The 23,470-nt window shown below is 54.6% G+C and overlaps 2 protein-coding genes across 2 annotated transcripts; both read right to left on the reverse strand.

Moving 5' to 3' along the window:
* Positions 1-1,150: 1,150 nt before the first annotated feature.
* Positions 1,151-7,811, reverse strand: HSD17B7 (hydroxysteroid 17-beta dehydrogenase 7). Its single transcript, XM_061345373.1, has 9 exons — positions 7,655-7,811; positions 7,292-7,495; positions 7,119-7,211; positions 6,109-6,223; positions 5,403-5,597; positions 4,176-4,280; positions 3,145-3,201; positions 2,491-2,589; positions 1,151-2,100 (listed from the first exon to the last, which is right to left on the reverse strand). Exons 1-9 carry the CDS (start codon positions 7,687-7,689, stop codon positions 2,005-2,007), a joined length of 999 nt encoding a protein of 332 aa, XP_061201357.1. The 5' UTR covers positions 7,690-7,811; the 3' UTR covers positions 1,151-2,004.
* Positions 7,812-10,649: 2,838 nt separating this feature from the next.
* Positions 10,650-23,228, reverse strand: DDR2 (discoidin domain receptor tyrosine kinase 2). The gene is made up of 17 exons (XM_061345372.1): positions 22,201-23,228; positions 18,848-18,930; positions 16,865-16,967; positions 16,509-16,740; positions 16,282-16,429; positions 16,026-16,131; positions 15,442-15,625; positions 15,128-15,371; positions 14,941-15,003; positions 14,665-14,795; positions 13,935-14,145; positions 13,249-13,472; positions 12,995-13,131; positions 12,383-12,574; positions 12,032-12,260; positions 11,365-11,514; positions 10,650-10,913 (listed from the first exon to the last, which is right to left on the reverse strand). Exons 2-17 carry the CDS (start codon positions 18,918-18,920, stop codon positions 10,776-10,778), a joined length of 2,565 nt encoding a protein of 854 aa, XP_061201356.1. The 5' UTR covers positions 18,921-18,930; positions 22,201-23,228; the 3' UTR covers positions 10,650-10,775.
* Positions 23,229-23,470: the final 242 nt, after the last annotated feature.

A 23,470-nucleotide genomic window follows, 5' to 3' on the forward strand; every position in this document is an offset into this window, starting at 1 on the left:
ATACATCACAGTGCACCGGGTGCCTTCACAACATCTAAGGTGAAACTAAACCATGCAGTGGGCTGAGCTCAGGCACAGCAGGACAGAAACACATGGTCTCTAACCCTGAGCTCCACATCTTCAAGGGACAGGTACAGGATGTTTCTAAGATGAGCCCAGAACCCGTTCATAGCTCTACTCGACACCAACATCACAACTAACTGAAAGACTGGTTCTGGTGCACCACAGGATCTCTCCCGTCACCAGTTTCTGCATGCTCCACAGGAAAAAAGCACTCACCCCATCAGGCACAACATCCCTGATAAATACCCAGCTTCAACCCACAGACACACACCTCAGTGAGGAAAAAACACTACCACCAATGAAAACCTCAAAGGTTCTTCCCATGGTCATCAACCTCTGCCTACCCTACAATTTTGCCACTTCATTCCAGGCTTAATAAAGACCCACATAAGCACATCCCAATCTTCTTCACAACTCTGAACAGCTACAGCCATAATAAGGAGAAGTTCCACTCCACAATGGCCAACTCCTCATTCTGTCCCATTGTCAGGGCAAAACAGTACATTCCCATCCACACTAATGCTGTTAACTCAGGTACTCACACAAGGGCTCAGCTAGAAGTGCTGCATAGCCTAAGGTCAAGACTGAGCTATTTCTGCTACAAACCACACCATACCAGCAGTAGTCCTCTGCTTTGCAGAGCTGCTCAAAAACAGTGGAGGGTGAGAATAAAAGCAAGCACAGCCTCCCTCCTAACCTCACCTGGCCTCTGCCAGGTCCCAGGAAAGTGCCTGAGAACACTGCAATACCAGTCATTATGTGACACATGAAGGTGAGCAAGCATCAGAGACATTCATGTCTCCCAAGTGCCTAAGGCTGGGAAAGAGTCTCAGACACCCCACAGATGCTCAACACACAAAACCACACTGAAGTTTTCAGAAGTCATTCATGCCTTTCATTAACTAGAAGAAACAAGAGAAGCAAGACCAAAAAGGTGGCTGACAGCTTTCCTACAGAGGAAGAGACCTCACACTTCCCAGGTATACACAGGCTTCTTGTGCAAGGCAACAAACCACCCTCCCTTCCAGCCCTCCAAGTCAAAAGCAGCCAGCTCCTGGAGTAAAAACACCACTGCAGCCAGGACAAGTCAGTTCCAATAATTTATTCATTGCAGAATTTGAAGTACACCAGGTACTTGAAGCTCCCCAGAATAGGCAACAGGAAGAATACTTGGTACAATAAATTTCTATTAAAAGAGTTAAACATGTAAAATAACATGGTAACCTCTCACTCTTGCTACAAACAGACCAGACCAGCCCTGAGCACAGGTTAACATCAACAGCTTCAGTTTCTGCAGTCAGTTGTGGTTAGAACCTTTACAGCCCCACACCTGGGGGGAGCAAGGCATCTATCCTCACAGCTGAGGCAAGTGGTGCTCTTCTCAGGACAGTTCTTCAGGAGCTTGGCTTCACAGGATGTACAGAGCCTGACTTCCATAAGGTTCAATCTTGGTGAGCACACCTGGAAAGCTGGCCCCAGGTTTGGTGTACAAGTGTAAAAGGAGTTCTTCTGAAGATGAGCCTTCAAGTACTTCAGGATCAGACATCGGTAATGCGTGTAGAGCCAAAAGAGGACAGAGCCCCAGACTGCTGCTTTTCATGTGCTAAGATAGGTTTAAACCACATGTCTTGAGGTTGTTCCCAAACTGTGCACAGTGAAGGCATGCTTTTGCAAGACACTTCTTTGCAACCATGTTAAGACAGTCTCCACCTACTCTAGGTCTCCAGTTTTATACTAGAAAAAAATCCCATACCAAAAAGATTTAAGTTTTGCTCTTCAGTTTTCACATTCCCATTTTCAGGAATTGTTCATCTTCTGTTGAGAAGGAAGATGGGGTCTGAAGCCACATGCCTGCAAACAGCAGGCAACACAAGCAGCACCAGAATGAAGAAAGCCCATATTACCCATCTGAGACTGTTATTCCACTTAAATTGGCTTTAATTAATCCAGGAGATCACTGTATTTCTCTAGAGTCTGCTTCTCCAGTTCCAAGAGCTTTCCATACAGTTTCTCAGCAGTTTCTTCATCGACATCAAACTGGAAGACAGTAAGAATAGCACTGTGAGACATCGCTTTGGTGGCAGCTAGCAGAGACACTGAAGCCAGCTCTGGGGATAGGCAAGGTGCATCTCCAGAGCTTCCACAATCACAGTGAGGCAACTAAAGGCATCTGTCACAAGCCAGAACATGTTTTGGAGAAGCATCATTATACACTCATCCTTCATTGTCTTCCAAACTCCAGCCTGAGCCAGGAGTTACTCTAGGAAGCCTTGCAGATAACCCCACATCCCTCCTTACTGCTCAGCATTCAACACTGTTTCCACTCCAGCCACAGGACACCCTTAGCACCAACCCTTCCATGGAAGGCAGATGGTAGACCCCTAGCCAAGCCCAACCCCCGAAGCAGAAAGCTGCTGCTCCATGTACCTTTCTGGGCTCCACATAGCTCTTGCCCAGTCCGGAAGTACAGCTGTGGTACTTGACAAGTGCGTCCAGGTGCTCTGGCTTCTGTTTGAAGAGCCACACCTAGGAAGAAACAGCCAAAACATGTACAAGTCCCATGCACACTGTCCCAACCAAGACTGCAACCAAGGACCCAACTGCCAATGGACACAGGAGAACACACCTCAGATGCTTTCACCACACAGAAGACTTGCTACCTAGAGAAATAGTTCTGAGCTGTCTCCTCTCAGCTGTGACCTGCCCAAGCCAACAGTAAAACATGTTTATGTCCCAGTGCTAAACCACTAAAGCGGTTCAACATGGCTAAACTTGCTCACTGCTGTACTTGAGGCACACTGTTACCAGCCTCCATTCCCTGTGCCTGCATGTCTGCCAGCAGGGAGAGCAGCACCCTCCTGACTGAGATGGAAGGAAAAGCCTTTTTCTAACAAAAATTATTTTTATGAAGGTATAAAGCATCACCTGCCAGATCAGCCCCATTCATAGCTGGTCCCCCAGCACTCACTGCTGCATGCTATTCAGGGCTGACACACATCACCCACCCACCAGCCTTACTGAGGGGCTCACTGCTCAGCAGACCCTGGAAGGAATACCAAAATCAAGTTGTGAAGTACTTACATGAGCTTCTGCTCCATTATGCGGAGTCAAAGTGTAAGTTTTGGCAAAAAAGCGGATCTGAGGGGAAAAGAAGCACATGACAATCTGTATTGTGGCCCAAGGTTTCTCTGGTCAGCCCTCCACAGCCCAGCCACACCAGATAATCTACCAGAGGCAGCAATGCTTCTAAAAGCTGACTACAGGTAATACCGCACGCTTATGACTAAAGCATCCCTCTATAACCACAAACTATGTTCTGGAGCCACCCACCGCATCAGCAAGCCTCGCTCCATGCTCCCACAAGGAGCTCACCCCCAGAGCAAGAGGCAACAGGCCACACATATACATTGCAGGCACCTCCTCTTGAATGGTTTCAAGAGCACAAATGGCAGGAGGCAGAGAGGATCTATAATACTGCCAGTGCTGAGGACAACTGAGAAGGCATTGCCTCTCTGCTGACAGGAGAAACGTGATCCGTGAGGATCAGCTTAAGCAGAAAGACCAATCTTGCAGCAAGAGCATCAAGGCTCAGAGCAGGCAGCCTTCAGGAACAGAACTGTAGTGAACCTGAAAAGGTGAAGTCCAGAGGAAGAAAGGGAAGGAAAGCTTTAAGAAAGCAGGGGAAACAGCAACAAAGAGCAGGAGGCTTTGCTTTCCAGAGAGACAGAGCGCAAGAAATGCTGCCTTCTAGAGGGATGAAAGGAACATGGTAGTTTTGTCCTGAGCTCTGCTACCACCAAAATGACGAAGAGTTTCACAAGCCAGAGCAAGCTGGGAAACTTAAGAGGAGCCTTGACAAATGCTGCTATGGCTGAAAAGCCGAGCCCCGGCTCTATGTACAGTGCTGTCCAGCACCAAACCTCCAAACTCAGCTTGGGAATTCAGGCCCCAAGGTGCCAAAAGGAAAGGTTTGCAGAGGGGCCAGCCTGCCTAATACAACAGAAGGAAGAGCTGTATAGCAGCATGGGTAGCAAGGAGACAGAAGCACACTGCACATTACTTGCAGAAGTATATGACACTCAACACTAAAATCAGCCAGGAGATCCACTCACCAACCACATGATGGGCATTAGCAGCTTCCACAGAAAAACTGGTAAAATTCTGTAGGTCATGTTAGACATAACAAGACCAGGACAAACAACACTGGAATACAGACCCTGCAGAGAAGAAACCCAATCAGTATGTAAATACATAACAATTAAAGAACAGAACATACTCCTTGCCTCCTAATACTTCTCAGCAAGAAGCTGAAGGTGACTATAGAGACCAGTTAACAGTAGATACTCCCCAAAATCATTAGTGAGTGATTAGATGTAGCAATTTCTGAAAGGCTCAAATTGGAGATTTTATGTTAAATCTGTGCCCATTGCAAGACCACCAGACTGATGTGATGGGAGGCTACACCTTCACAACCTCACACTGCAGTCTCCATGCAGCTCAACAGCAACAAAAGCAGTCATCCCAGAAATTACAGCCCACAGATCAAAGGTCACCTCACCTTTAAGAGAAGGGTTCAGCCTTCTAGGACCAAAACATTTTCTCCTGAAGTATTTCAAGAGTGTGATCACTATCACTGGACTAGGGCTGCAGCTTAGCAACAAAATCAAGCAATCCCCTATGACAGGGAAGGCAGGTCGCTCACACATTGTAGTGTGACAAACTTGAATAGCAGCATGGAGCCATCAGGACAGACAGCAGAGCCTGCATGTCAAGTGCTTGCAGGCAAAGCTGCCAGAGCAGCCTTGTTGCAACAGGCAGGTACACCTGAAAAGAGCAGCAGTTCTTTGCTCTTTAAGACAAATTATTTGGTCTAAAAAGTCAGCTAGACCTTGCAAGGTAGGGACCACTCCTAAAATTCTGCTTTCAGAAGTTTCTGACAAAAGCCCCAGAAGCAACATAAGGAAGTAGTTCTTTGCTGTGAGGGTGCTGAGGCGCTGGTACAGGTTGCCCAGAGAAGTGGTAAATGCTCCATCTCTGGCAGTGTTCAACACCAGTTTGGACAAAGCCTTGGGTGACATGGTTTAGTGTGAGACATCCCTGCCCATGGCAGGGGGGTTGGAATTACATGATCTTAGGGTCTTTTCCAACCCTAACTACTCTATGATTCTTCACTACACACAACAGCAGTTCAACTTTGGCCTCCATTCAGTTCTTAAATGTGCATTAAGGAATATATCAGTTTTCTGTGAATTAATGTAACCAAGTAACAACAATGTAATGATAATTATAAATAGTAGGAGCTCATTAGGTTTCTTCAGAGACGCAAACCCCATCATCACCTGCTTATTAAATTTCCTGTTCAGAACCACACTTGTCAGGTCAGTAGCATATTTGGAGGAACTGTATGATTCCTGCCCCTTGGCATGCTGATAGTCAGAGAGGCTGAAGGCAGACTCTCTAGCATTGCTGGAAGAGGTCCAGATGAGTCGTGAAGGCTTTTCGTTACCACAGAGTAGAGACTCAAGTTGACGAACCTGCAAAAGAATTGCTAACTTCCTTAACACCATGATTTTCAAGTGTTACAGTATAGCTTTACAGTCCTTAAAAGCTGTGAGCTATCTGAGCTTTCTTGGACAGTCTTCCCTACAGTAGCCAGAAGCGGCCACTGCTCAAGTACAGCTTCAGCCTAAGGAACATTCACAAGCAGCCACCAATCTCCTGCACAGCTCAGTTAAGCACTTCAGAATTTAACACAGCCAAGCCTTGGTATTCACCCTGGACAGAGAGAACTACATATAGCTTACCTCTATCCAGTGGTTAACTACAGCAATTTCAAACTTCCATTAACCTTGAAATGACTATCACCATTTATTGCTATTTAAACAAAGCCTGAGACCATTGCCCTGTCATTCATTATCTGCCAGGCTGCAGCTTGCATCAGCAACTGAACCTGTAAGATAGAACCAATTCACTACTACTACCTGAACCCATCTCTACTGACATCAACCAACAGGCCAAGGGCTCAATCTTCATATGCAGTCTCACCAGAATAAAGTGTCCAAAGAGGTTGGTGGCAAACACCTCCTGAAGTCCATCTCCATTCAGCCTGTCCGTCTGGGTCATTACACCTTCTGCAGTGGTCAGCATGTGAAGTAACTTCCTGGAAGCCAAAGACAGGAGATGAGCATTACTAGGATGCATCTACTGCTCTCCCACTTCAGCCCTTCAGAAGTATCCTTCACCTCACAGGCTCCATGCAGACTCTTTGGTTTCACCTTCAAGGGTTCTATTGAGCCATGGAAGAAAAAATTGCTTGGAAAAGCTTTTATCAGCCCTTTTATTTGCAAGCATCTCAATACTGACTAGACCAGAGGAGACTTGCCCCTTCTTTCAATGCATCACAATAAAGTACCATTAAAAAAAACCTAAAATCTTGCTCTTCCATTCCACAGTTAGGTAATACAGTCAAGCTCCACCGTGGAACTATGCCCTAGGGCCATGCTTAATTCAGGTAAGGAAAGCAATCTAATGTTCAACACCCCCAGCGACTGCTTTGGACACAATGCAGGTCATTTTCCTCCCTAACTCAACCTCCTCACTTTGCTTACAGAATAGCAATGCCTATACCAGCATCAAGTATTAGCTTCACAAAATACTATGATGTCCACCTGAGAACAACAAAAACCTGCAGTGGAACCAAAACACGAGAAAAGAGACCCAGTAAGAGCAACCTACACCTCCCCAGCAACACACCAGCATTTCTCACTCAGTACTTAATGCCAGGAACTGCAGGCTTTGGGTGAACTCTTGAACCCCCGTATGCACCAGGTCTCACACTAGAGATCAGAAACAGCACTGGGTGACTTAGAATACCGTGGCACTTCACCCAGCTGCCAAACCTACACATCCCACAGCAATGTGCTCTGTGTCACACTGGGAAAAGGAGAGAGGATCATCTTCAGCCCCGGACCCACAGGCATGCCTTGGCTATGATGCTGCCAGCACCACATACCACCCACAAACCAGGACTAGACCCCCCCAGAAACACCTCCTACCCGGTAAGGAGACCATGCCAGAGTGCCTTGAAGTTCACATGTGGATTGGGCATTATCCCAGCATTGAGGTAGACGAAGTCCAGCCGCTGAAACCTGAGTGGGAAAGAGCAGAGGGGTGAGGAACAGAGGGCGGACAAGGGGGTCCGGTGGGGCAGAGGATAGCGACCCAATACCTGCAGCGGAGCTCACGGGCAACACGCAGCACGGAAGCCAGGCTACCCAGGTCCACTTCCACGGTGGAAACCTGAGCGGCGGGGTGGGTTTCCAGGATGAGGTCTCGCGTGGTTTCGCTCTTCTGGGAGTTGCGGCAGGCGATACAGAGATGGATACGGCCATCCTCTTCCAGCAGCCGCCGGCACAACGCCAACCCCACGCCGCTGCAACAGGGTACGGTGTCAGATATAACGCTGGCGGGCAGGGACGAGCCGAGGGCGGGCCGGGCCGGGCCGGGTCGGGTCAAGCCAAGGCTGTTCCGGCCCGGCCCGCCCCACCCCGCACTGTTACGGCTCCTCCATCACCCGGTGCCCGCCGCTTACCTGCTGGCACCGGTCACCAGCACCACCCGCTCCATCGCGCCCTCCCGTAGCTGGTCCCACCGCCGCCCCCCTGCGCTTTAAACGCTGCCCGCCCGTGACGCCCCGCCTCGCTCCGCCTTTCCCGCCAATCGGTACGCGGCAAGGGGGCGGGGCCAGCGCACACGGTGGCGTGATGGTGGGAAGAGCGGAGGGGGGCGGGCCGCGATTGGACACGCCCCCATACAACCCCTGACGTACAGCCACGGCTGGCCACTGAGGCCACGCCTCCCAGTGCTGGTCACGCCCACGCCGCTGAGCTGCTGCCCTTACTCATAGCGTCACAGGATCACAGGATGACGGGATCGTTTAGGTTGGAAAAGACCTTTAAGATCATCAAGTCCAACCATTACCCCAGCACTGCCGAGACCATCACTAAACCATATCACTAAGGGCCTCATCTACACGGTTGTGAACACTTCCAGGGACAGTGGTTCCCTGGCAGCCTGTTCCAATGCCTGATCACCCGCTCTGAAGAAATCTTCCTAATATCCAATCTAAACCTCCCCTCGTGCAGCTTGAGGCCACTGCCTCTTGTCCTATCGCTTGTTACTTGGGAGGAGAGACCAACCCCCACCTCACTATCCTCCTTTCAGGCAGCTGTAGAGAGCAGTAACATCCCCCCTGAGCCTTCTCGTCTCCAGGCTAAACAACCCCCATTCCCTCAGCCATTCCTCACAGGACTTATGCTCCAGGCCCTTCACCAGCTCTGTTGCCCTTCTCTGGACCCGCTCCAGCACCTCAATGTGTCTCTTGTGAGGGCTCCAGAACTGAGCTCCGGTTTCAAGGTGCAGCCTCACCAGCATCAAGTACAGGGGCATGATCACTGTCCTGGACCTGCTAGCTACGCTATTGCTGGTACAGGCCAGGATGCTGTTGGCCTTGTCTGCCTGGGCACAAGCTGGTCCTCTACCCTCCCATCCTTTGCCACAGAGGGACATTCCACAGAGGAACGAAAGTGCCACCAGGTCACTATTTCCTGGTGCTGCAGAGTCCTGAGTGCACTGACCCTGCCGGAGACCTCAGCTGCAGCCCTGCTCCTGCAGACACAGCAGCCGCCAGCTGCTCTCCAGGCACCCTAGCATGCTATTCAGCCCTAGGGCCATGCACACCAGGTACAGAACACCCAGGCACAGAGCCCCAGGGCTCAGGTCAGTGGGAGGTGCAGTGCTCACAGGGCACAGGTGCCCCTTTCCAGCCTGGTGCTCCCAGCTGATGGCTTGCTGAGACAGGCTGGGAGAGGCCATGATGCACCCTGAGCAGGGAGAGGGCATTGAGGGCAGAGGCAGATGGATGCCAATTCCGTGCCATGAACAAGGCCTGCCCTCGCTCTTGCTTCAGCCACAGAGCACCATTCTGCCACATGCTACAGTCTCAGCAAGGGGGAGAGGTAGAGGGAAAAAACCTCCTCAGCCACAGCTAGCAGGATCATGTGTGAGGAGCCAATTAGCCCCTCCACAGAGCACAGCCCCCTACCCCTGTCCCTCCCCTCCCAGACCCACTGTCCCACCTTGGTCCATGCTGATGGACATCTGATATGGATGCTGAGCCTCAGACTGCCCTCCCTGTCACCCAAAGAGACGGGCAACTTGTATGGGTCACTTTGAGGGTCTCTTGAGCATTCTTCCTCCATCTCTTACGCTGTTACCTGCATGCACTCCCCAAGCTCCCCCCACAGAGTGCAGCCCACAAGCCCCCAGCCAGGCGGGTACTGGGCAGGCCCCCAGGGGTCCTCACAGAGGAGGAGAGCTGACTTCTGAAGTGCTGCAAGGAAACCATGCAACCAGATTCACGTAGCAAGTGTTTCTTCAGCGGGTTTGCCCCTATATATAGGTGCATCTACTGAATATATACATGCCTTAGTAATAGTATAGTGGAAACTGTGCCACGCGTGAATTGATGGTGCTGAACTAATGCATACAAAAGTATGGAGGGGTCCATGTACCCTCTAAGTACAACGTTTCTCCTGTCTGGTCACAGGAGGGTCCAGTTCTGGGTCATGGCAGGTAACCTGTTGGGGCTCCTGCAGGGCACATGGCTCTGGCACCTGCCCAGTTTGCTCATGGAGCTGCTGGATTCAGGGGCATGGACCGGTGCCAGACTGCTGCCGGATGCTCAGGGCAGCAAAGTCAAGCCCCAGCGCTCCAGCTGAGCTGTGACCTCTGGGCCCAGAGCCATGGAGGGACGGGGTGCCCACTGCTCCATGCACACGGGCTGTTGCAGGCTTGGGCACCAGCGAAAGCTCTGCTATGTGCATTCCTCTCCTGGTAGGTGAAGACGCAGGAGAGGAGGACCGGTCTATTTCCCCTTGGAGGTGAAAGGTGCTAACATCCTGCTGCCAGCTGCTGTGCAAGCACCTGCGGGGCATCCAAAATGCATTTCATGGGCAGTTGAGCAGCTCTGGAGCGCTGTGGTTGTGATGAACGGTTGGGAGTAGGTGAGAAGTCAGTAAGAGGATGTCCTCTTGGCTTGCCTTGTGTTGGGCAGGCAGCAAGGAGCTGCAAGTGCTGTCAGGCTTCTCTCTGTGCAACCAGGGTCTGGCTGGCAGGGACGGAGCTTCCTCCCCCTCCATGTGACGTGTCCAAAGCCCAAAATGTCCAGAGAGTTTTTGGTTTTGCCCTATAATTGCAGTCCCCAGTCCTCCTCAAGCAGGTAGTGGCTGCTAGACAGTCCCTGCTCCAACACACCCATACCCACATGCATTCCTTTTCCAGGCCTCACAAGTTTGCTGGGAGCTTCCACACAGAGAAAGTCCAGCTGATGTTCCTCCCCTCCGACCAGGGGAGAGAAGCCATTCTGTTCTGGTCACTGTCACCAAGAACACGCTGTGTCAATAAATAACCCTCATCATAGCCCACATTGCTCCCAGGCTCAGCTCAGCAAGTGAGCGGGAAGTCTGAGTTGTCCCACGCTGTGTCCTTCCTTGCTGCCCTTGGGGTTTTCCTCTGAGGCTTCACTGTACAATGAGAACAAGACCAGCTGCCCGGGTTTTATTGCTAAGTCCAAGTGAAGTGGCTTCAGTTTGCATATGGGGCTCCTCTGGGGATGGGGAGGGATGGGGACCGGGCTGGTGGGGAGCAAAGGGTCATTCTTCACTGGCTGACTCTTGGAGGAGGCGATGGATGTCCTGGAAGGAGGGACGGTCTTTAGTGTCCCGTCTCCAGCAGCTCAGCATTAGCTTATAAACTGAGTCAGGGCAAAGTGCAGGCTGGGGAAGGTAGGTCTTCAAAACAAGAGGCAAAGATGACAAAGGGAGAGAGTTACTGACATGGAAACAGAAAAGCAAACTGCTCCTGGGAAGCCCCATTTCCTCATGCACCAGGGCAAGAGGGCTGTGCTGCTGTGTATTCAGGGGGAAGGGAACCCCCAGATGGCACAGTGGGGCCTGGGGACACCTGCTCATGCCTCCCAACCTATGTGGGTCAGCAGGCAAGCAGTGCTTTGGGCTGTGTGAAATGCAGGGTTTGCCATGCAGGACCCTTTCCAAAGGAGCTCTTGTCCCATAATTCCCCCATAGCCAAGGTCAGTATCTGATCACCTTGAAGTCTTTCCCCAGGTCCCTGGTGTCCCAGATGCACTGCTACTTGTCCTGTCCCATCCTGCCCCGTTCCATCCCAACCCATCCTGTCACATCCTGTCCTGTCTTGTCCCATCCCATCCCATCCTGTCCCTACCTGCTTGCCCTGGTCCCGGAAGAACTCGCCGGTGTTCTCAATGACCTGCTCATCGGAGAACTGGGAGTAGGGCTGCTCCCGGCAGAGTGTGAAGGTCTCCCACAGCGTCACACCGAATGCCCACACATCACTGGCCGTCGTGAACTTGCCCTGCAAGAGGGAGCAGAGTGGGGCTGGGCATGGGCATTATCCTGTCCTTCTCCATAGGCCCGACAAGCACAGGTTTTGAAACCTTTCTGCATGCTTCAGCTTCCAGATTGGTGCCCAGAGTGGACCAGCTTGGTCCTGCAGACGTGCTCTGTGCCTGGGGCCAGACTCTGGAGAGATCTGGCTCTGACTTGCAGCAACTGCTCTAAGAGCTAAGGCTTAGTAAGGACCCAGTTCCCTTCAAAGATAAAAAGCAACCCTACTCCCTCTTTCAGGTCTGACCATGGCCAGTAGAAAATGTCAAGCATCCTGCTCAAAAGCTGGGCACCAGGACACCCAAGATCAGTGTAGTCCCCCCATCCTGCCTTGAAAAAGCTGCTACCACTCCTGCTTTCTGCATGCTTCACCCCAAAGCTGGGCTTCAGGAAGGAGAGACTTCCCCATCCATTCTTCACCCACCAGCCTGAGAAAGAAGCTGAGGTTAGCCCGTGTCCATCAGAGGAGCTGAGTCCCCACATACCAGCAGGATGCTCTCCCAGGACATCCACCGGATAGGGAGCACTGCCCGCCCCTGGATGCGGTAGTAGTCCCCACTGTAGAGATTCCTGCTCATGCCAAAGTCAGCTATCTTGATGGTGTACCGCTTCCCTACCAGGCAGTTGCGAGTGGCCAAGTCTCGGTGCACGAAGTTCAGGGAGGAGAGGTACCTCATGCCTGAGGCTATCTGGGTGGCCATGAACCGCAGGTCACTGTAGGTGGCAGGAGCGGACAAGGGAGGACTGAGGTGGTAGGCAGGATGGCAAGCGGGGTGCCCCCCGGGGTGCCTGGAGCAGGCAGCCCTGTCCCCCCTACCTGTCCCAGGTGGCACTACCTGACAGATGGCACTTGGCTGGCAGGGGGGCTGTCTGCTTGCTGTCGGGACAGGAACTGGTTGAGGTCTCCATTCTCCATGTACTCAGTGATCATGCAGAGCGGGTCATCCGTGATGCACACTGCCAGCAGCCGGATGATGTTGGGGTCCTTCAGCCGTGACATGATCTTGATTTCCTTCAGAAAATCATTCCTTTCCGGAACAGAAACCACACGGATCGGATAGACAGACCCAGAGAGGCACGGAGGTGTGCATGGACCAGCTGAGCATGCTACCCACCCGCCCAAGCCTCGTGGGGAACCCTGCGGGTCCCCTCCCCTGGGACTGGGGATATAAAGGGAGCCTTGGACTGATCCACACTTGGCGGTGGGATGGGCAGATGTGGCACTGGGGAGCTTGTTAGGACCAGCAAGGACCACGAGTCCTGAACTGCAGCAGCAAAGCATCCGCAGAGAGCTCAGACATGTAACCCTCACAGTTGCACTGAGCTCCTGACCACTGAAGGCAGGGGATGCTTTCCAGGTGTCCTGGCTTTCCTGGAAGGCTCTAAGGGGGGGGGTGGGGGGTGGGGGGTATGAATACTGGAGTGTGTGCACCCCCCCAGCCTCATACCTGGCATTCTTGTTGGCATCTGCTCGCAGCATCTTCACAGCCACTAGCACAGGGCAGTTGGAGCTCGCATCCAAGCCCTCCAAGGCAAAGTCCTTGCCCGTGAACTTGTCCATCCCCTCCACTTCACAGAGGTGCACCTGGAGGGGCACAAGGGGCAGCCATTACCTCCGCTGACTGACAGCCTCTGCTGGCCCCCACAGACTGAAAGGAGCCTTGCCTGAGCCCTACTCAGGGCAGGTCCAGCACACACTCACCTCCCCAAACTGGCCTTCCCCCAGCTTCTCCTTGAAGGTCAGCAGCTTCCTGGGGAACTCCTCAACAGCCACGTCCTTACCAGAGAGCAGGTCCATGGTGAGGGCCGGCACTGAGTAGGTGTTGCCGCCTGTCACACCCTGCAGGTTCACGATGTCGGCCTCGGCGTAGTGGGGGACACCCTCTGGGACACTGGTTTGAGATGGCTTCACAGGGCCACTGCAGCCTGGGGAGGTACAGCAGGGCCAGCCCTGCCATCGGTGTCCTGCCCTGCACCCTCGGCTCATGCTCCAGCCACTGGCTTCTTCATCCCAGTCCTCCCCAGAGCCCCTGTACTGCACCAGCATGGCTGGGCTCCTGCAGACACCACAGGATGCTCTGATCCTTCCCCATGACTGACAAATGCACCAAGCCAGCCCCAAGTACCAGCTGAACAGCGATCACTGCCCAACCTCCAGGTCACTGAGAAAGAGAGGCCAGAGCATCCCAAGGATTGTGGTGGGGACAGAGCACAGCCTGGCACTGATGTTGGCTCAGCCCCAGGCTTTGTATGACATCTGAGAGGAGGATGTGCAGGAGCTTGTGTGACCTCCCCCTTACTTCTCTGTGCCAAAATGTTTGGGGGTGGGGAGCTGCTGGGAAGCAGGCTTGATGCAGGCTCTAAGCACGAGTATCCCCCAGCTCTCACCCGTGTCCTCCTCCGCCGCTGTGAACTCAGGCAGCTTGCGGATCAGGCGGGAGGGCTCCTGGTAGTCGGGTCCCAGGGGGAATATGCGGTCATAGGTGGAGCTGGACTCCTGCTCGCTGGAGGAGGAGGAACGGTTGTGGTTGAACATGCTGGATTCGCTGGGCAGGGAGAGGCTGACGGTCATTTCGTCATCCAGCATCCTTCGTGATGCCTGAGAGAGGGGGTAAGGGAGGAGAGAGCTGGGACAGGGATCCCCTGCAGGACTGGTGGGATGGGGTATTCTGTGCTACATGGCACCATGGCCGTGCCCAGCCCCAAGCTCCCCTCTCTAGTGCCCTGTTCCAGGGCTGCAGCACCAGTCTGGGAAAGATATTTGTCCTGATGTACCCCCCTTGTATTATCTGCCTCTATGGCAAAGAGTTGGGTTTCATCACTTCTGTGACTGCTCTCGGTTACCCAGGGCTGCAGTGAGACCCCCATGGGCTCCTCTTTCTCAGCCCAGCTTCCGGACAGAGGGATGGAAAAGCATGCAGGTCCCAAAGTCCCCACTTTGCTAAGCTAAATCCCCTTGCTTGGGAGATGGGTGCAAACCACAGCCTTCCCTAGGACAAGAAGGAACCATCAGACCCTGCATGGAGTCTGCTTTCCCTGTACTGAGCTCCCAGCAGAACCTGCCCAGGATGAGCCCACTGCCCCTGGTACCTCAACAGCCTCCCAGGTGCTTGCCCACCTTCTCCAGCATCTTCTGCCAGAACTGCCTCCACAGTATGATGACAATGATGGCCACCAGGATGAAGATGATAGCCACCAGGCACCCGATCAGGATACGTGTGTTGCTGTCGTCCATCTTGAGCATGGGGTCTGGCAGGAGAAAGGGACAGCAAGAGTCAGTCATGCTGGGCTTTGGGGAGAGCCCCTGCCGCTTTCTTCCATCAGATGAGGCAGAGCTTCCCTGCCAGAGGATCTCCCTACCCAGCTCAGGGTGATGTGCTTTTCAATGCCCTACCATAAGTGGTGGGAACCATGGGCACCTCAGGGGGGACCAATGAGTTGTTGTACATGGCTGCATCTGGCAAGGGAAAAGAGGGGAGTATCAGGGTGAGAGGCATGCATGGGTGCCCCACAGCCCCACTTTCTCCATGAACATCCCCCCTGGAGGGGACAGTCCTCGTGGGGCTCATGGTGGTGGGTACCCGACTGGAAGGTGATCTCGCTGAACATCATCCAGGCGTCAGCAAAGTAGTACTGGCACTTGATGGCGCTGGCCATGCGGTGGAGCAGAGGCACGGTGACAAAGCGGGCGCTGGGGTTCACGTCATCCAGCACCAGCACTGAGGAGACGGCGCTGGGCTCCCACTCACTGGCATCAGCGCGGAAGTAACACTGCACCTCCTTGAAGATCTTCACCCCTTTGGCAAACATGTTGTTGCAGTGGACCTGTGGGGCAGCCCGTCAGTGTGGCCATGGTGGGGGACAGGGACAGGGTGCAGGTGGGGGGCATGCGGACCTTCATTGCGGTGAAGTTCCTGATGCGGTCAAACTCAAAGGTGATCTCCACATAGCCTCCAGCCGTGCTCTCATTGCGCCAACCAACGTAGTCATAGCCCGGCCAGACGTGGTACTCGTGGGTCTGCGTGAAGTCATCCAGCCCCGACACCCCATCTGTCAGCTGGCCTAGGCCCTCTGTCATGCTGGTGTGTGTGAGGGGGGAAAGGCAGCATGACTCTCGCCAGCCCCACAAACCTGCCTCCACCCAGCATCCCCCCCAGCAGCTCCTCACAGCCCCTGGGAAACTCTGGAGGCAGTTTTGGTCCTTTTGATGTTCTCTCTGGAAAAGGCTATGGGATGCTGAACGTACAGTGCAGTTAGTGTAAATCCAAGAGAAGGGATGGGGGTGCTTTCCCCATCATGCTGAACCCATCATGATGTGCAACCTCCCAGAGCTGGCCATGTCCCCTGCTTCAGGGAGACCCCAAATATTCGCTCTGCTGAGGGTCAGCACATCAGCCTGCCAACACAGGGAAGAAACACTCCCATCCACTCCTGCCCACTGCAGCACCCACAGCATGCACAATCTCACTCAGGCCTCACCTGTACCCGAATGCCCCATCATACACCGAGTCGTTCAGGTAGATGACAGTGCCCCCAGGAAGGATGAGCTGCTGCCCAGCTGGTGCATTGTAGGACACCAACCCGTCTGCAGGGAGGGCAGGGTAAGTGGCTGCCCATGCCAGACACCCAGTTGCTGCTGAGCTTGGGCCAGCCCCTAGTGGGATGGACAGCCCCCAGTGGGACAGACAGCCCCCCAGCTGGACTCTGGGGACAGGCATAGGACTGCACCACGCACCCAGCCAGACGCAGCCGTACACCTCCACACGCAGGCAGACATTCATGGAGTGGTCAGTGACGGGGATGAAGCGGATGAACCGGGCGATAAGGGGTGGCTCCAAGTCCTTGAGGACGATGTCATAGGGGTTGGAGTTTCCATCCAGCACCTGGGCAGAAGAGCATGGTGGGGATGGGCAGGTGCAGACCCCACCATCCACCCTGTGCAGCCCCGTCCTGCTTCCTCACCTGCTTCCCATGCCGGTTCCTCCAGGAGATCCAGCGAGTGCCATCCCGGCTGTAGTTGATCTTATACATGGGAGCAAACTCATTGCCATGGCCCCCGGCGTGGCGTCCCTGGGTGCCCACCAGCGTGATGAAGTGCAGGGCACGCAGGTCTATCTGCAGGAACTCCTTTAGGTCATCGGGCTCCACTGGGACCTCGGGACACCAGGCTCCATCACCATCCTCTGAGTCCAGCCTGCAAACCAAGAGCACAGGAGCCATTTGCAGGTGGCCAAAGCCAGCCCCATGTCCCCCTTCTGCCCCTCCATGAAAGCTCAGAAGACCCTGCTGTGGCTGTCACAGAAGAGTCCCATACTTACCGTCCATACTTGGCAGCTGTGGACTCAGACCACTGGCTGGATGCTGAGATGTCCTCATCGGGGATGTGCCCACCTGACATTCCCAGGGGGTACCGGCACACAGCTGCAATGAGACCATTGGGGTACTGAGCAGGCATCCCTCCTTGCCTCCCCGGCAGAGAGAAGTGCTGAAATATGGCCTGACACTGCCAGGGCTGGGCACACCCACAGTGCCGCAGCACCACAGACCGGGCAGCTCAGGCACAGCGCTCTCCATGCCTCAGGCTTACGGAGTGGGGACAAAGCACTATGGGATGGTCCTGGACAGTCAGGTACTGCCTAAGTAGATGGAGCCAAGGGTCACAAGTGAATGCCAGCGCAGCCTGAAGCAAAGCTGGGAGCAAAGGTAAGGAGTGCTCCAAGGTCTGCTCGGACACACCTGGTCCCTGTCCCCAGAGATCCCTTCAGCCTTGCTGGCAAGCATTCAGCTGCGGTGGAGGGAGAGCCTGTGGGTTGGCACTGCTGTCCCCACACTCATTCTGGGGGGTACCCGGTGGGCTCATTCCAGAGGCCACTTGCCCCAAAAAAACAGCTGCAGCAACCTGTTCTTGGCCGTTCTGCCCCACTGCTCCCTCCACCTGCCGGGGGGATGACAAAGGTGGGCACTCACCCTCCCTGCTGGCCCTGTGGCTCCCATCATCAGCCCTGCTCCCTGCCCAGCTGTGAGTGGAAAAGTACCCAGGGTGTTGAGTGGGCTGCATCCCCGAGCGGCAGCCAGTTTCCCCGACACCGCATCCACACCGCTTCGCAGGAGTTATTTTCTCACTCCCAGCTGCCAGGAGCGCTGCTCAAAGGCCGGCTTGTTTGGCCTGTTTACCATCTGGCCACTGGCTCCAGCCCGCAGCGCTGCCCCTGCACGCCGCCCCGAGCAAACACCCGCACCAAGGTGGCAGGGCCAGGCCAGGGGGCGGGCTTGGGGCTGCCCCTGCCACAGCAGCAATGAGCCCCAGTGCGCGGTGCCACCTAGGGCAGCCAGCTCCCATCCCCGGGTGCCTGTGCCACCACAACAGAGAGGGACCATCTCCTATATCCAACAGAGGGGTGGGCACATCTTCAGCATGAGCACAGTGGGGAGCATCTTCTCTTGTCTCCATCTCTCCCACCACTCTCAACACTCTTCTGAGGCTCTGCAGAGTGCAGCTCCATTTTCCCATTTGATTCTTGACAAACATAAAGCCAAGCCCAGCTGCTTTGCCCTGGGTATAAAACAACCCTGGCCAGGCAAAGCCAACACTGCCAGCCCTGGATGGCTGCGGAAGAAACAGGATTGCTTTCCTAAGCACTGTGCAACCTCTGGGGAAGACCCAGCAAACTTCCCACGGATGGAAGAAGCCTTTGAAGGGACTTGTCACAGGGATACCCCAGGGAAACCCTGACGCACTGAAGGAGCCTGGGCTGTGTGTCCACCCCTGCAACACAGGACGGGGCCGAGCCCTTCCAAAACAACCATTTAAATACACTTCTCTTGCTGACGTCCGGAGCAGTGTTGTGGTTTCTGAGCAGAAGCCAGGCACCTAGTTAAGCTGCTTCACTGAAGCCAACCTTGGTTTGTTGGGAAACCACCAAAGAAAGCACGTCCCAGCAGCAAACAATACCCTGGTGCCTTCCTTCTGCACGCTGCAGCCTCAAAACTGAGCAGGCCTGATGAGCCCCTAATGGAGAAGGGCCCTGTGCAGAGCCCAGGGCTCCAGCTGCAGGGCTTTGCTCATACCTCAATGTCCCTCCATCCTGCCAGTGCCAGGACAGTTGCCTGTGGCACACAGAGGATGCTTTCTTGGTCATGGGTGGTGGCTGAGCTGTGTGCAGGGCAGCAGAGAGCCCAGGCAGGCATGGCCTTGGGGGCCGTCACACACTGCTCCCAGAGATGGTGCAGATGATGTGAGCCCAAGCTCAGACACCCTGGAAAGAGCACAGCTCCTGCAGCCTGGTTCCCATCTCCCTTACCTGGGTTGACCTGGGCTCTCGTGGCCTGCAGGACACACAGCAGCAGCAGGGCTGGTCTGGGGCAGACCGGCATGTCGGCAGTCCTGCAGAGACAGGGAAGTCCTCGTCACACTGAGGCAGTGAGAAATGCCGGTCCCGCTTGGGGTGGCCAGCCGAGGATGGGAGGGCTTCCCCGGCATGAGTGTCCCACCTCAGCCCCGGAGGAGAGCAGAGCCCCAGCCCCCACATCTGTGATGGTGGTCAAAGGGGTCCCAGTGTCCATCCCCTCGGCCACCAGCTCCCCAGGAGCCATGGCACACTGCACCCCTGGAGCTGGCCACATGAGCTGGGCGCAGGATGCGCATGAACCTCCCAGGGCTCTGCTTGGGGTTGGCTCCGTGGACGGGCAGAAATGCTCCGGCTGGGCCGCTCTCTTTTGGATGGCTTTGAAAGCAAGACGTTGCACAACCCCATCATGAAACAAAATAATAGCCCGTTGCAACACTCAGTTTTCCTGCCTTCTGGCGCAGGAGAGGTAATAGCAGGTAATCACTGAGATTCATACTGTTTTTAGTGACTGATCTCGAGCGGATCTCCAGGACATGCGTGACACAAAGTACGGGCATGGGAGCCAGCTTGCACATGGTGCCTCTAGGGCAATGTGGGATGGGGCTCGTGGGGACCTGGGGGCCATAGAATCGTAGAATACTTACGGCTGGAAAGGACCTTAAGATCATTGAGTTCCAACCCCCCTGCCACGGGCAGGGACATCTCACACTAGAACAAGTCACTCAAGGCCCTGTTCATTCTGGCATCCCTTATTTGCCAAGGGGACATTTGTTCTCCTGGGATAGCCCTTAACACAAGCACTGGATGCAGATTAGACCTCTTTTTATTAAAAAAGGATATTTTAATCTTGTTTGCATGCAGATTAACCTTTGCAGAAACAATTTACTAACCTGGGGGTTAAAAAGACCATAGGACCTGGCCAAATGGGACCTGGCTGCGTTTGAATGCTGGGATAAATCCCATCTGAATCCTATCACACCAGGGATGGCTGGGCTGGCAGGTCCTCAAGTTGGCCCAACACCAGCAACTCTGCAGGCTCATGCCTGCTTGTGGGGACCTACAGCCTTGTCTCTACTGCCAAGAGAAAACCGAAATCCACCCTGAACCAGTTGCCACACATCAAATGTCCCCATCCTGTGCAGCCCAGGTGGGAGATGCTGGATATGGTCCTGCTTGCTGGCAAAGCTGGGGCTTGCCACTGCGGGAGTGAGGCAGGCTTCCTCTGCCCATGTCAGCACCCAGGTGAGCACAAAGCACTGGGAGCTGCCTCCCGCATCCTGCTGCTGGGTTCACCGGAGGCCTCTGCTGAACATGAGGAGGTACAAATGAACACCCCAACTTAAGGTGACTTTCGGTGATTTTTTCCCTATTTTGTTTTAAAGCACACATGCAGTTTGCTTCTTTTCTATTCCCAGCTGGGAACGTTTAGTTAGCTGCAACTAACTCAGCTGCAACTGGGAATTTCAACCGCATCGCTGAGAGGCACACTCAAAGCTCCTGCGTTTGATGATGACCAGTTCCCCCAGCATAAAAATCTCAATTTCCTTCTGCATTCCAAAAAAACTATCCAGGGATATTTTTTCCCACTATTCTTACAGGCTGAGTAAACTCTTTCAGCATCAGGATACCAGATGCCATACTCTCCCACAGGAAATGCATTTAAATTTAGTCTAATATAGGGAAAACTTCCCTGCGCAGCCACTGTGGCTCCTTGGGGGAGCAGGGCTGGGGGACACCAGGGAGATGGTGACTCGGGCGCTGAGGTTGAGGCCCAAGGCTGCATGGTCAAACTGGCCAAGCGGCATTGGCAACCCGGCTGGAAATCCTTTTTGTTCCGCCGGCCCCGCACAAGGGATGGCTTTGCAGTGCTTTGTCTGAAAACATTTGCTGAAGACTCTCAATCACTGGAAAGTTTTAGCACAGAGAGTTTCTGGAGCTCCTCCCTGGCGTCGCATGGCCTTGGGAGCTTCCCTCAAACACTACTTTTATTTCCGCTCCCCCTTCTTATTTTCCCCTTTCTTATTCTGCTGAAATCACCAGGGAAAAATTAGCAGGAAAAGAAATGAAATGCACATTTGTTTAGAAACAAATCACACCCAGGACACGGTCCCTCTCACTGCCAACCATGCCGGATGGTGAAGTTCCCAGCTCGCTTCCCAAGTGGGCACTGCCATCCTCACCAGCACTGGAGGAGTACCATCCATCTGAAAGGGGCTGGATGGCAGTAGTCCATACCCTGAACATCCCAGGTCCTGCATGTGGGTCTCCCAGGGCTCCTGTTGCAGAGCCCAAACCCTTGCACAGGGCTGGGGTCTCCCCTCCTGCTGGGATGGCGGGCAAGTGGGACACAGAGAGGCCACGCTGGAGGGAATGTCCCTGAGAGGCAAGAGGCTCTCCCTGACCCTGGCTCATGACCAAAGGCATGCAGTGTTTTGGTGAGGGGGTTTGGGACCCCTACCCCAGTTGGCACTACAGCCCCCAGCATGCTGTGGCGGCAGCGCAGACTCGGCAGGAGCGCAGAGCAGCATGCCGGGATCCGTAGTCCTCTTCCACTCCAAAAATGCCATTTTAGACCTTCTCTGGGCTGGATGCAGCCCCATTTTCTCCAGCAGCAAGCACCTCCCCAGCCACAGGCTGGCAAGCTCAGCCGGGGCATCACAGCCGTACAGGGTGCAAGAAGTGGCCGGCACATCCTTGTGGCTGCCAGCAGCACAGCCCATGGCCATGGGGGCAAAGTCCTGTGGGTCCTGCACCCAGCAAATGCTCCCCACCAGAGGAAACCTTGCATTCCTCCTCCCAGCTCTGTGCCACAGTGTCATCCCACCACAGTGTGGGGCTGAGAGCATCGCTCCTCCGTTGTGCAGGGATGGGAAGCTACAAGTGGGTCCCCAGCACCAGGATTTGGGGCAGGATGCTCAGCAGCACCAGACAGGTGGCCCTGTGTCTGCTCCCCAGTGTGACCTGATACCTGGCTGGGGTACCCTGGGGACAGCAGGGCCTCTCTGGCTGGAAGCACTGCCACGGGCTCTGCCAATAGACACACAGGCAGGAGCCGAGGACAGACACCAGGAAACGCTGGCTTGGCATGGGACAAGGGGGAAAGCGCTGGCAGTGGGGAGAAAACTGGAGAGAAGGGGCTAACGTCACCTCCCCAGGTGGAGATGCTCCCCTGCTGCTGCCCCAGCCCCTTCCCAGGCAGACCCATACCCCAGCCGCTCTGCCGCGGCTCACGGCCAACCCTGTGTCCCCCCAAAACCCCAAGCGTGGGGCAGCAATTGCCCCCCAGGCACCTCAGAGGGACTCACCGGAGCGGTGGCGGGCGGGCTCCTCGCCCCTCACCCTGGCAGGGGGAGCCAGGCGAGGAGCAAACTTCCCCGGGCTGATGCAAGATGCCTCTGGGAGCGCGCTTGCATTCTGCGGATTCCTGGGAGCCAGCCAGAAATCCCACAATCCTACATCTTGCACATTTGGTTTCAATTAGGGAGCGGAGAGGGGGAGCCAGTCACCAATCCAGGCTGGCTTTTCGGCAGAGGTTATTTTCCTCAGCCCGAGGGAATGTGTGCAAAGCTATAATTTACAGCAAAACCCATTCATAGCGCGGGAGAAAAAATAAAAAGCTCCCCATGGCCGCTGGGGGAACTTAAAGCAAAAGGCAGTGTTTTGCTTTCTGGCACTCACGGGATGGCACACATGTCCGGGACCGTCCTCTTGCACCACAGGGTTCAGGGGCCAGGCAGGACACCCCCAAAATGCCAGCTATGGGGTACTCCATAAGGCCCCATTGCTAGCCTGGAGGGTCCTGCATGGGCTGTCCCGCTCAGGGCCCCAGGTGGGAAGGAAGCCGGGTTCCTGCATGGGCATATGTGGCGAGGCCACTGTCCAGAGTGCCGGCCTGCCCAGGCACGTGGCGCGGAAGCAGCGCTGGCAACCCGGGCTGCACGCTGAGCTCGTGGTTTTACATCACTTCCAGGCACTAGCTTGGCAGCGTGGCCACGGACTGTGCAACGCGGCAGGGAGAAAACAATCACCATCATGATCAGCTCACGCTGGTTTTTGTGCAACAGCTAAATGCAATTGAAAACAGATTTAAAAGGTAATTATTTTTCTTTCAGATTAGTTTTGGCTGTATTTTATGCCAGCACCCACACTGCTGTGGCAGGAAAGCTGCACCCCAGCAGCAGGCCAGTGGCTCCCAGTAAGTGCTCTTGTGAGCAGGGCACCCCACAGCCCCAGGGCTGTAGCCTTGTTGCTAAAACAACCTCCTTGCCAGACTCCTGTCCTGCCTGCTCTCCAAGCAATAAAACAAGGCGCTGGTGCCCTTGCTGCTGCCAGGAGAGAGCAGCTGTAATGCCAGCCCAGTCATGGGTGCGACGAGAGGCATGGCAGCAGGGCGCAGCAGGCAAGGCAGAGCACCTCCGGCCTGGCAGGGAGGGCAGGCAGGAGCAGGTTAGTGCAATGCCTGCTGCAGGGCTATGCACCAAGCCCTTGCTGCCCTACGTGCACACTGGCACAAACAGTGGCCAGCTCTCCTCCACCCCTGCTACCTGTAATTAGCACTCCGATAACTTGGCAGCA

The sequence above is a fragment of the Neopsephotus bourkii genome, unplaced genomic scaffold (assembly GCF_033783945.1).
Source record: "Neopsephotus bourkii isolate Nb327-2 ecotype Australia unplaced genomic scaffold, CSIRO-AGI_Nbou_v1 NB_234, whole genome shotgun sequence".
In the NCBI taxonomy this organism is placed as follows: Eukaryota; Metazoa; Chordata; class Aves; order Psittaciformes; family Psittacidae; genus Neopsephotus; species Neopsephotus bourkii.